General features: G+C 48.1%; 1 protein-coding gene across 1 annotated transcript in view; it reads right to left on the bottom strand.

Moving 5' to 3' along the window:
- PTCHD1 (patched domain containing 1) overlaps positions 1-6,088 on the bottom strand; it is a 33,377-nt gene extending 27,289 nt beyond the window's left edge. The window contains exon 1 of the mRNA XM_027884242.1: positions 5,628-6,088. Coding sequence (XP_027740043.1) covers positions 5,628-6,056 — 429 coding nt within the window. The 5' untranslated portion in view covers positions 6,057-6,088. The remainder of the gene's footprint in view (positions 1-5,627) is intronic.
- Between the last annotated feature and the right edge of the window lie 7,082 nt (positions 6,089-13,170).

The following is a 13,170-nucleotide window of genomic DNA, read 5'->3' as shown; positions in this document are numbered from 1 at the left end:
GCAAGTTCACAGCCCATCGCATTAATTAACAACTTGGCTCCTCCTTCTCTCTTCCAGCAGGAGAACAGGGGTTTTCCTGCTGTAAACTCCAACTTAAAGGCAGGGCCTTGTCACAGTTTTTGGGAAACCCAGATGTGTCAGCAGGGATTGCCGGCAGCTCTCCTGGAGCCCTGTGGCGCTGCCTGGGGTGCCGGTGACCTGGCATCGGTGGCTGTGATGCACCGAATTCCCTGGCGTTTCATACCTGCCCTGCTCACCAGCTGTGCTCTCCCAGAGGGGTGATGCCCCATCACACACACGTGCCTGGCCATGCAGTGAAAAATCCTGTCCCCCATGTGTTCTGTTTGTTAATACGGGAGATGAGGTTTGACCCTCCAAAGGCAGGAAAGGTGAGGTAACATGGATGGCTAGGGCATTCCTAGCAGGGGCTGCCCAGCTGGCAGCAGCACAGGGTTGTAGGGAGCATCACGTCACAGACTGAAGCAGGAGGGAGGGCAGAGGGGCCCTGTCCCAGCCGGTGCTACTGGAGCAGGGTGGGGGTGTGGCAGGGACCAGTAGGATGTGGTTGTCCTCCCAGGCACAGGCAGCTTAAGGACTTCTGCTCTGGCCACTGACCAGCACCCCCGGGAGAGACCAAACCCTCCAGCCTGCAGGAATCACACGGAGCAGTTGCTGCTGCTGACACCTGGAGCTCAGAGGGGTTTCTGTACACACTTCCACACTGTCCTTGCAACATGCTATTTATCTTCCCTCTTCCTTAGCTGTGCCCAGATCTTACCTGTGTATCTTAATTCTCATCTGTTTTCGCATAAGATACATTTTAGCCCTGCAGCATTGTGCTGCTATGACAACAGGCTTGCACTTCTGCTGCTTTCACACCCTTGTTTTTCTTGTATTAGGACTCTTCCCCTCATCTTAAAGCCTTGCTCTAAAGACATGACTTCATCCTTTATATTTTTCAGCAGCATGCACTGTTTGTTCCACATACTGTTTCCCTGGAAGTGTTTTTAGTGCCTGAGCTACTCAGAGAAGGTGAAGACCTACTACATCCATTGCCAGATCCACAGCTGAGTGCTTGTGTCCAGGCATTCAGAAGTAGTCAAAGTTTTAAAATAAAGGGTACCTTGCGTTAGTCACGATAAAAACAGACCCAGGTTTTGGCTCCACTGAACAACCACTATGGACTTCCACCGACTCTGAAAATAATGGTTTAAGTGTGCCACGTCTGTACAGCAAAGCAATTGGAAATACGTACAGCCAAGGGAACATAAACATGTTATTTCTAAAGATGATTGTTTCCTCCCCGAGTTTCCTCACACGTACAAAGTAAGCGAAGAAACCTGTGAAGACTGTAGACAGAGCGTGCTGGCACGCACATGAATAGGAACAGAACAATTAAGGAGCAGAGAGAGGAAATAAAACCCCCAAAAGTATGAGGTCTGCAAGATTTTGAAGTTAAACTGTTTTGTTCTGCAGTAATCAGAAGTTCTGAAGCTCTTAAATAAATGTGCCTTTAGATGGAAATACCTAATTTTACTTTGTTTGCATGTTCAAATAGATATTTAATCAGTTATCTAGGTCAATTAACGGCCAGTTCATATGAGAAGAGCGATGTATAAGCACTTCTAAAAAATTGTACTTAGCAGAGGTTTCTTTAAAGAAAAAAACCTCTTATGTACAAATTTTTACAGGGGCAAACTGCAAATACAATCGCCTTCAGTAAGGAGTAAGGCATGTTACATTTCAATCCTCATCTTTATGTCTTGACATCTTAAGTGGAGTTTTGCCAAAAAAATTAGTACTGTGTTATTGTTATAAACACAGTAAAGTAAGTGGAAAAGAGGATATTTTTCTGGAAAAAAAAAAGAAAACCTTAAATTTTTTTTAAAAAGTCTTCAGTAGTATAAAGCAGTTAACTCACTGTAAGCATAGAGGAACAAACAGGCTCAAAAGGATGGCTCTCAAATCCTGCCTAAATGAGACCCTATTATCTGAGGTTCAAATATCTGTCTAGGTCTGTATTTCCAGTGAGTGTGTATAACTTCAACCTAACAAGTTCCTAGCTGCAAGTGGAAATACCACTATGAAATGTTACAGGTCTGTTTTAACACTATTCTTAATTGGGATTCTAGGGTTAATCGAACTCTACAGACTGTTTACATAATCATTTGAACTTCTGCACAATGGTCCACACCAAATATCCCAATTATTTTTCCTTCTCCAAGTAGTTACTGGAAATACAGTAGTAAAAGCACACTTTCTTCAGTTAGGTGTTTTTACTTCCCAGCTCCCTCTCTCTCTTGCAAGAGTGAAATCTTGAGGAGGAAAGGTCCTGTGCACCGACAGTGTAAGATGCCAGTTGTGCTCAGCTACAGAGCAGGTACTGCAGCAAGTAAAATTTCATTATTGTCCTCCCACAGTATCTCAGTCTCAGGATGCATCTCTTCCATATCTAAGATTCTACCGAGGCTTTTATTGGATCACCTATTCAAGACCAGAGACTAAGGATATGTTTGGATTTCTCCCTCTTTTCTGCAAATGACTACGCCAGCTGGAAACGCAACATTGGGATAGCACGCCTAGAACGGTTCAAGCATTTATGGGAGTTATCAGAACTATGGTACAGCTTTACACACACAAAAATAAAAAAAAATAAAAGAGGACTCGGCCTCATCTCCAAATCACAACTATTATACAAGGTAGCCACACGTCTCCCTGCTAACGAGTAGGAGACACCTTGTGTGAAGCAGCTTGTACGTTCAGCAAGACCCGCTGCTGTCATGTGAGCAGCCAGCATGGCCCTGGCAGATGTGTGCTGTAAGGGGGGAGTCCTGTGGCAGCTCCTGCTCTGGGAGCACTGCTCAAGACCTGGGCCTGAGACAGTGGTGAGGCTGAGCCCTTCCCAGAATCTCTCTCCAGGCAGCCAACAAGGCACTGTGCAGTAGTGGTAATGGTGACTTTCTCAGGCTGATAACAGGCCTGGGAGGAATTGCACTAAGCTAACCATAGTGTTTTAGAGATGTCACAACAGAACTTATTTGATTGGCTAATTAATTGATTAGGGTATTAGAGTGATTAACCAGCTATGTTTCAATTTCTACTGCTCAGACCCCCAAACTTTGTATCCCTTTATATAAGGGGACAATAATGGAAGCTGACTTCTTCCTCTGCCTAAATCAGGGGCAACCTCCCTCCCTTGCCACATGACTAGGGCAGCTGTAGCTGCTCAGGGCTCCTTCTCTTCCCTCCTTGGCAGATGAGGTGGGATATGGCAGGCAAGGAAACCAAGAAGAGGTGCGGCAAGAGCAGCCAGCATCTGCTTGGGGCAACTGTCCTCCTGTGTCTCCCATCCTCTTGCTTGTGGGTGGAGATGCAGCAACAGCCATGCAGGAGGAGCCAGCATTCAACCTGACACTTATTCTAAAGCAAAACCTCTCCCTTGAGGAGGTTGTCGTCCTGAAAAGGGAAGATAAGCAAATGCTGCCATTTAGGTTCTCTGCCCTGACTGTGCCTACAGGGCACCATTTTCAGAAATGTGAATGGGGTTACCTATGGTTTCATCCAGGACACTTATTTACAAGCAAAGTACTTTTGAGTTGGTTGGCTCTGGACTGAGGCTGGGGCTGCCTTTGCTCCCTTCTCCCCTTCATGCAATTGCATATATATCAGAAAACCTTGATGGCCACCTTTTCTCTTCTCCATCTCTCAGTGGGCCTTGTTAACGCAAAGTGATTTAGCCCTGCATCACAACAGATATAACAATATTGGGAGCTAGGAGCCCTCCCTCATGTTTTGCTGTTCTTTGACCCCCAGGGCCATCCACAAGGTTGGATAGGCAGCTGCCTAAGCCTGTCTCTGCCCACAAGCAGAAAAATAATCAGGACAAAGAATATAATCTATTCTACACAAGGCATATTGGAATTAACTAGATAAGTAAAGAGTTGGAAATAATGCATCAAATATGCCTGACAATGTCTAAATAGTCAAATGGTAATGGAGTTAATTATCTCAATAAATGAAAAATAATCATTCTGTTGGCCAATTCTGTCCATTAAAAATGAGGTAGTATTAAATACTGACAGAACTTTCTGTGTTATACCTCTTTCGCTGACGTGATAAATCTTATGCAGAAGTTTGCTTGCGGAAAGATTCCGAGTACCATTTATTTGTGTGTCACTGTGCTATTGACAAAACTACAGATCTCTAGAGAAGGCAGTACAGAAAAAAAAATCCATTATCATTATTATCCTATGACTGAGTAAATGTGCACATACTGGATGTGAATGCAATTCATGGTACAAGAAAATGAAGGAATGAAAATTGTCTCTCTGGAGTTTTCTCATTCGCCAGTAACATTCCTGTTACTGTACTTAGTTAGTTGACACTTATTAAATCTGTTTGCTCATTACTGTTGGGTAATATGTCAAAAGAAAAACATAAAATACTGAGTGGCTTTGTACCATAGGTCTGTATGTACCTACAGTCAAAATAAAGGTAAATAAATCCCTTGTAACAGTTATTTCCTTGTTTAGTAAAGAGGGAGGTCTCACTGAAGTCTTTTACAATAGGTGTTTGCATCTGTTTTCTCATTTTAGAAGAGAGATTCCCTAAAGCAATTAAAAAGAATTAACATTGGTTTTTACATGGGCTGACGGTTTGACATTCAGAACAGAAGAAAAAGGAAAAAAAAAACAATGCCGAGTCTCTTGGGTTTCCTCAAGGCAACAGCAAAAACGTGCAGGATAGAACTAGCCACACCTCTGGTTATTTCCAAATGTTCCTTTCTATTTTCCTGGATGAACTTGACCCTCTTAGCATATAGTTTTTGCATCTATCCTCCCAGGTTTTCGACATGTTTTGACCCATAGTAGGGTGAGATGTCCTGTTAGATTGTAACTCGCACGCTCCGTGTTGCTCAAGTGACAGGGAAAGATGCTGCCCGCTCTAACTTGAACCGGCAGCACAGGCTGCACCATGCCTGCAATCTACAGCAGGGCTGGATTTTCTCTTCGTCTATGAAACCAGCATTTTCTGTGATGGTGGGATGGGAGTGGAGGGGGAAAAAAACCCCACTAAAACGCTAAAAATAATCTGCTGAGTTATGTCATTTGCCTTCATGAGCAGTGAGAAGAAGGTTTTACGCTACCCCTCTCTGTGCAGAAGTGCAGTCCAGACACAGCAGCAGCCCCCAAAACCATTCTCGGCAGCCTGGCAGATTGGTACCTAACTGCTTTTGAAGTTTGAGTCTATCAAAGCCTGAGACGCCGTAACTCGGGAGCACGACTGTCTCGCGAGTACAGAGACACAGAAAAATTACTTAAGCAAGCAGATTGCCCTTCTCGCTCACCCAAAAGCAAGTAAAAGCAAAATAGAGAAAAAAAAAAAAGGAAAAAAAAAAAAAAAGGTGGCGGGGGGGAAGACAGCGGATCCCGCGGCGCTGGCAGGGAGAGCGGTGCCGGCTCCCCGCGCCGGGCTGGCGTCCCAACTGTTGCAGGGAGGTGACCGGGGAGCTGCGGTGGCAGCGGCGGCACAGCCCGGCGTGCGCGGGTGGGTCCGTGCCGGCGGGCAGGTGCGGGGAGCGGGGCGGGATGCGGGGCGGTGATGGCCAGGGGACTCGCCGCGGTTACCTTGAGGATGAGATCGGTGTGGTGCTGGTCCAGCATGTTGGCCTTGCGGAAGGAGGTGATGATCACCCGGCCGTACCTCCCCGGCGTCTGCAGGTCGGAGTAGAGCCGGTGCTTGGAGCGGTTCACCGGGAAGAGGCTGTCCACCAGGTTCCTCTCGATCTTGGCCAGGCTGTGCGTGGGGGCCAGGAGGTGCTCCACGTTCTCCTCCACCTGGTAGCGGCTGAAGCTGGCGCCCAGAAGGATGGAGATAAGCACGGGCGCCGAGGCGAAAAACACCGGGTGGCTGGCGACGAAGTGGCCGAGCCGGGAGAAGGACGTCCCCAGCCCCCTGTGCAAGACCTGCCGCAACATCCTAGTGCGGAGGGCGCGCAGGAGGGCGAGCGCCGCGCCGGGGCCCCCGCAGCTCCCCCACGGCCCCCGCAAGACCATGGGGCAGCCCCGCCGGGCGCCGCCTCCCCGCCGGCCGCGGCTGCGGGGGGCCGGGGGCCGCCGCCGCGCGTGTGCGTGTGTGTGCGGTGTGTGCGCGCCCGCCCGGCTGCGTGCGCGGGGCGGCTCGGGCGCCCGTCCTCCCGCAACGCCGCCGTGCCCGAGAGGAGTTTCCCAGCCCCTCGATGCCACACTTCCCAACCCGCCGCCCCTCGCCGCGGAGCGGCGGCGCGGACCGCCCGGGGGACGGGGGGGCAGGGGGACAGCCCCGCCGCCGCCCCGCCGCGGGAAGGGGCAGGGGCAAGCGCCGCTCCCCGCCCCCGCCGCGGAGTTCGCGCGGGAGCGGGGTTGCCCGCAGACTGCTGACTAATCCCCCGGCCGCGGCAGGCTAGGCGAAGCGGGGCGGGCGCAGAAAGCCCTCGCGGCGCCCCCGCCGCCGCCGCCCTCCGCCCAGGGGCGCGGGGCCACGCCGGGCGGCGCCTCGCACGGGGCGGCGGGCACAGCGCGGCACCTCCCGCCGGGGCCGCCCCGCCGGCCGCGCTCGGGACGCCGCGGCGCGCCCCGCCCCGCCCGGCCCCGCCCGCCGCCGGCAGCCGCCGGCCCCGGGACCGCGGGGGAGCGCAGCCCCGCCGCGGCACCGACGGGCGGGAGGGCGGCGGGGCGCGGAACGGCCGTCCCCGGTGCAGGGAGAGTTGGGTGTGTTTCGTGGGGGGGCTTTGGCGGGCGGTCCCGCCGCCACAAACGTCCGGGCGCTTCCCGCGGCGGCGGGGCCGGGCGGCGCCCCGGGGTGCCCGACGGCAGCGCCCCGCGGAGCGGCCGCACAGGTGCCGCGGCGGAGGGGCCAGCGCAGCCCGGCACTGCCCGGCGCCCGAGTGGGCATGTGCGGCGCTCGCACATGCCCATTAGGGAGGCTGGTGCCTCTGGCGGGGCTGTCCCTGCCCGCATCGCGGTCCGCGCCCGCCCGGCATCGCCCCCGGAGCCGCCCCGCGCTGCCCCGGCACTGCCCCGGCCGGGCAGCCCCGCACCTGCTGGCATCGCGCCGTGCCGGGGGAGCGCTGCCGCTCCCCTCACCCTGAACCGGCATGCCCGGCGCTGCCCACCTGTGTGTATGTACAGCCCGTCGCCGCCGGATGCGATCCAGGGGCACGGCCTCTTTTTTTAAAAGCAAATTGCATTTAAGTAGCAGAAAGTGCAGCAGTGCTGTGGCTGTTGGCATATTTGGGCACACTGATTCCTAGCGCTGTCGGCTGGCCCAAGCTGCTACTTCCCAAACCAAAGGTGCTCGTGTTTGGAGTCCAGCTACTCCTCAGGCCAGTGGTTTTACAAATCGGAGAAAAGGAAGTTTCTGTTTGACAGCTGTTACAAGTGTTGCTGTATATAACAGCAACAGCTCCCGGTTTTGGTTATTGATGGCTGACAGTCATCCTCCCTTTTACATTTCAGTAGTGTCTGACCTGAGCTAATGTTTTGTCACGGACGCTTCATGCACATAACCTCCTTGACATCATTGTTGTCTCCTCACAGCTAGGTCACAACAACTTGAATGCTAAACTCTTTCCACGTTTCACTGCCAATGTGGTGAGCAAGTGAATGGCTTAATTGCACACAGCCAAGTTATGGCAGGTAAAGTCCCAGCATCCCCTGGTTCTTCTGGGTTTCATGCCCGAGACCAGGAATCATTCCTGAGAGTGATCTGCCTATGGGGTCAGTGCAGCTGCCTCTAGAGTGCCCCAGAGGCTGCTGGGGTTTATAATATGCTCATGCCTCTGCTCGGGTCCACTCGCGCAGAGGTAGGTCCTCACTGCTTGTATCAGTCCTACATAAGTTTAAGAAAGGAAAATATAATTTAAAGAAAATCTCAAAGGTGGAAATAGAAGCAGAAGCACACAGAGGAGAGGATTGGACCCAAGTTTGGGTGAAGTTTGATATTAGGTCAGGCCTCAGTGCCTAGCTCTCTGTTTCCTAGTCCAGCACTCTCCCCTCACTGCCCCTTTCTGCACACAGTTCTGCACACTCACACCATTGTATATCAGAGGAACATCAGGATGTGCCTAGTGCTTTACATCATTACCAACAAGTGAAGAACTTTTGTCATTGCTGCTAACAGTATCATCTGTGCTGATTTTTTTTTTTTGTCTCCATTAAATGTATTTTATCATCATTAACAATGAAGGGAGATTAATTAATTATTTCAGTAACCATCCACTGGCCAATTTGCAGTTCTCCAGGGTACCTCAGGAAAACTAGTCTGAGGATCTGACATCCAGTTCAGTTCTCAGCACATTAACTTTGGGTAAGCCATAGATGACCCCGGGAGAACTCATAGAATCATTTAGGTTGGAAAAGATATTTGAGATCATTGTATCCAACCATTAACAATATATATCCATTTTTGCGGGGGCATAGAGGAAAAAACTGATGTATCAGCAGTTCTGTGGAATGTTCCTCTGTCTTCCCAGAGCAGTGTCAGTTTTATTGCCTGTTGTAACCAGCACTGGGCTGCACTGTTGGCTGTGATGGAAATGTCTTTCCAAAGGTAGGCATGGGTTTTTACCCCACAAAATTCTGCCTCCCCTTTGCCCGAGGAATCGCTTTTGACTATGGAGTTGCCCGTAGGGGAGGGATGGACATACAGGGGTGGGAAGTGAGGTAGCTTGACACGTGCTGTGTGTGCTGGAACTGTTATGAGTACATTACAATGCCACAAGCATCCTGTGAATGTTACCAAACCAGAGGGGAAACCTGCGTACTCCTGACTGCAGATACTGAAATCCCCTTGTTACTGATCATGATTGCTCTGGCACTCCAAAAATTGCCATCAAAATACATTCTGTGGTAATGTGATTGTCAGGAGTGGAATAGCCAGAGGCCTCCCACAGCACTTTGTGAAGACCAAAACATGGCTGAGCTCTTGCCTCTGTTGTAGGGGAAAGCCTTTAGCACATGCCATGCAGTGAGTGCTGGGCATTAACCATCTCTACCTGTCTTTTGGAGGAAATGGAAGGGGAGGATTTCTATCACGTATATGTGCTACTCTGCTACAGCTCTTGAATGGCGCTTTACAAAATAGATAATGATGTCTCATTGCTCTAGAGAGATTCCAAACAAAATTAAGAAGAGAATGATGGGAAGAGATGACCATACAATGAGGTGCAGATGCTGGAAATAGGGATAATGAGGGGGAGAACAATATGATTATGTCCTTTCAAAGCAAATGCCTCGGGGCAGCTACTTTTGGGGACAGTGTTAAAGGGAGATGGGGAAGACATTACTAAAAGACAACATCTGCACAGGGTTTAACTCTGCTCTCAAGAGCAGACCTGTCTGCTGTAAAGCAGTTGTTGACTCTCAGATCTGTGCAAAGAGACTGCCTTGACCCTTTGAACATCACAAAGGGACAAACAGGTCAGGTGGATTAGCACAAATAAGGTGCTGTCATTCTCAGGGCCTGCAAAGCCTTGGTGGGTCAAGCACCCCACAACCCAGGTCAGAGGGCTTTAGGATGACTTGAGCATCTAGAAATAAGCATATCTCTATGCATTTGCTCAAATCTTGTTACAGTGGCAAGTTTTAAAACTAATGCGAGAGGAAGAAGTTGACAAGGTTTTATTTAAAATAACCTCTTTCTCCTACCTCACCCAAAGTGGTCCAATGAAACAAAAAGCTCAGAGAAGTGATGGAGGAGTGGATTCCTGATGAGTAACTTCAGATGAGTGAAGAGGGCCTAGGGAAAAGGAAAGGTGTCAGGAGCAGCTGGGATGGCTGTGGGAGGTATGCAGAGAATCAGGGTTTTGCATTGTTTAGTTAGGCATGAGGAACCAGAGAAGATATTTTAGGAGTGTGTGCAGGGGATTTAGTGCTGCGAATGGGGAATGTTTTTTGCAACAGGGCACTGAGCAATATGTGATGCAGGTTCCAGCTGGAGCTTGGAGAGAATGAGGTTACCCACAGCGAGGAGATGTGTAACAAAGACTTTTTTTTTTTTTAAGGGAACTAAAAGGAAAATTTTCAAGGAGAGTTTAATAATTATGGTTAGACTTTTAAGGGTTGCAAAAGCTTTTTTATTGACATTCTCTGTGTTATGCTCATTTATACCTGCTGAAAGTCTTGCTTGTGACATGCAAAGACATTGTGCTTTGTGCCAAGGGATCAAAATGACATGTAGCCAGTCCAGGATGGCAGGGGAAAGCAGTAGCTCTCATTGGATCACCCAATCAAGCTCTGCTCTGTATTTCTTGGCCTTAGGTCTGGGACCTGGGCCAATACCAATTAAATTGGTGAGGGCACAGACAAGGTTAACGATAAAGTTAATCTCCCATTGCTGATTGGTGAGGGATCCTCACAACTTGCAGCTTTTGTTCATTTGCAGTTAACAGAAAAGCGAAGCAGAAGGAGACCTCCTTCTTATTTCCAGCCCGGGTCCCATCACAGTAGGAATATTACACAGAAGTATCACTCCTTTCACTCACATGTGCTGCACTTCTCCCACAAGGATGGCAAATTGCTTGTACTGAAAAGGGCTCTATAGAAGCAACCTTGAGAAATTGAAAGCCGGTCTCAGAGCAGTTACTAGTTCATATTTAATCAATGAAACTTCTCTTTCTTCTTTTTCTCTCCCCAGTCCCACCTTCTTTTGGATGGCACCAAGTAGCAGTGCATCATGGGCACAAAAAGCATGATCAGAGTTTAAGAACCCCAAAACTAAGGTGATAATTTAAACAGAGAAAGCAGAAATGAAACAGAGGAACAAAGCAGCATCACAAAGCATCTCTCTACACCAGTCCTTCGGGTCATGAAAGATAGGGCTGTGTGAACAACAGCTGTGTACAGACCATGAAGCAATACCCTGCCTAGAGATGGCCAAACATTTTGCAATCTGCATCCACAGATTTCATTGCCAGAATTCAAGATGGCTGATTTCTTACCTCCTGAAACAGGCGACTGACAAAATCAATCATGTTGCAATATTTTCTTCAGTGTGTGTAAGACCCTAGTGTTCATCAAACAGAAGGCAAGAGAGAGGCAATGATGGAGAAAAGCTATGGCTGTGCACCCACTTCGGCGTTGCACTCCCCAGTGCCCTGACGTGCTGCCACCCGTGACAGGACACGCATGTTCTAATTGGACTTGCTAATACAGATCTTGGGAGAAGTCACAGGAACTGGAATATCTTCTTGCATCTGCTAAAAGGAAAGAAATCCATCCTCCTGCTCCTGCATGACCACATCTCTTTTTTGCAGTCTGTCCTGTAAAATGCAAATATGTAAATGTTCCTTGCTGGCTTGTTCCTTCTACTGGGTACAGAGATATACAAAAAGAAAGTAAATCACCAAGAAATACTCTGACAGCTGGCACCTGATTCTTTCCCAAGTGCCCTGGTGGTCACTCTTCAGCAGCTCTTTGCTGATTCATGAGGACTGCTAAGAGAAAGCATGTGTGACATCTTTTACAGAGTATAATAAAAGGAGGAAAGTGCCCTGTGTGGCTGGAACTGCAGCTCTGTGGTCTGTCTCTGAGATGCTCCATTAGCCTGCTGCTGGCAGTGATGACACAAAAACCGGAGATCCCCAATTGTACCATTAACATGAACAGATTGAAAAAAAACCCCTGGAATGTAACAGGGAGCCTGTGCTGGTTTTTTTTTTTTTTTTCTTTTCCTCTCTGCTTGTATGAAAACTCAGTAGAGGGGAAGGATGGATCTGTTCCCTTGCATATTGGCATAGGCTGCATGAAAACACAGCTCTGCTTTTGTTTGGGTTCTCCCATATTATGTTAGATCTAGATTTGCTTTTTAAGCTGAAACCTTTGGATCACTCTCTGGCTATATTTTTGCCTATGCCATTTGATATTTGTGGTTGACCAGATTACTAATCATGGCCTCTCACCTGTTTGTTTTAAAACAGTGACTGCTGATGCTTCTGTCAGCCTTAGGAAAGGTCTTTCCTTTGCCATAAATAATAATGGCCTGAAAAAAAAGTCCTTCCTTGCAGAAAGATGGATTAAGTTCTTATTTTGAAATGCAGTCTGAGTGGTCCTGATGTACTGAAATGTTACAGCTAATATAATCAGACGAGTCAATTTACAGCTTTCATACTACATTTTAAGAAACAAAACAAGCAGACAAGAAAACACAATAAATCTGCTTGGTGTCCCAGTCTGGTTGATGTTAATTGAATGCAGTTGTATTAGATAACTGGATGATGCAGCTTCCTAAAAAAAAGCACAGGAAATGCACAAATTTTGTCAAGAACATGGATTTGTCTGAAGAAGAAGAGGACAGACTGAAACAGTATATTCTTTGGGAGAAAGGTCTGTGAGCCAATGAAGAAGTAGAGCCATGTATGTGCTACCCCTGGTACACAATGTTAGAATTAGAATTCTTATTAGAATAACCTCGAATATTCTAATATTAGAATACTACTAGAAAAACTATTATACTATTCAGGATTCAAGGGACCAAAATGGAAAAGAGGTATCATTTGTGGATAAATTATTTTAGGAAAATAGGAATTTGCAATTTAACTATCACAGTTATAAAGTGTATAAAATGTATGACTTATTTTTCTCTTAAAGCAGTGCTTTACCTTTAATGCAAAGAAGTTTTAGTATAAAACAAAACATTAACTTGGAGTTTAGTAAATATGTCTGGAGATACTGGGATTTTGGCAGAGTGTAACTCCTAGAATAGTGTGAATATTTCTCTTTATGCCTCCATACAAAAATGGGCAAAACAAGTAGGCTGCAAGTGAAAACAGAAGAAAACACATGGAGCTATTGCAATAGGTTAGAATCTGATTTCAGATTTAGAACTAAATACATACATATGCACACATATACATACAGATGTATACGTGAATGCACACATGTACACCATATATGTGGTGTATATATGTAAGTGCTTGTTTATATATATTTATATATAAAAATGGGAGCCCCCGGTGGTCTAGGGGAAAAGACACTGCACTGTCACTGCAGAGACCCGGGTTCGATTCCCGGTCGGGGCCCCTCCCCGGGCAGATGGAGCTCGCTAGCCCTGTAAGGCAATCCATCTACGTCCTGAGGACCTCGCTGCCACCGTCCAAGCGTGCTTGGCCCCGGCAGATGAACCTCAGGATTA

Source organism: Empidonax traillii, unplaced genomic scaffold (genome assembly GCF_003031625.1).
Source record: "Empidonax traillii isolate 1590-97213 ecotype Southwest subspecies unplaced genomic scaffold, ASM303162v1 scaffold140:size1466565, whole genome shotgun sequence".
Lineage (NCBI taxonomy): Eukaryota > Metazoa > Chordata > Aves > Passeriformes > Tyrannidae > Empidonax > Empidonax traillii.
This window is presented reverse-complemented; position numbering and strand designations above follow the sequence as displayed.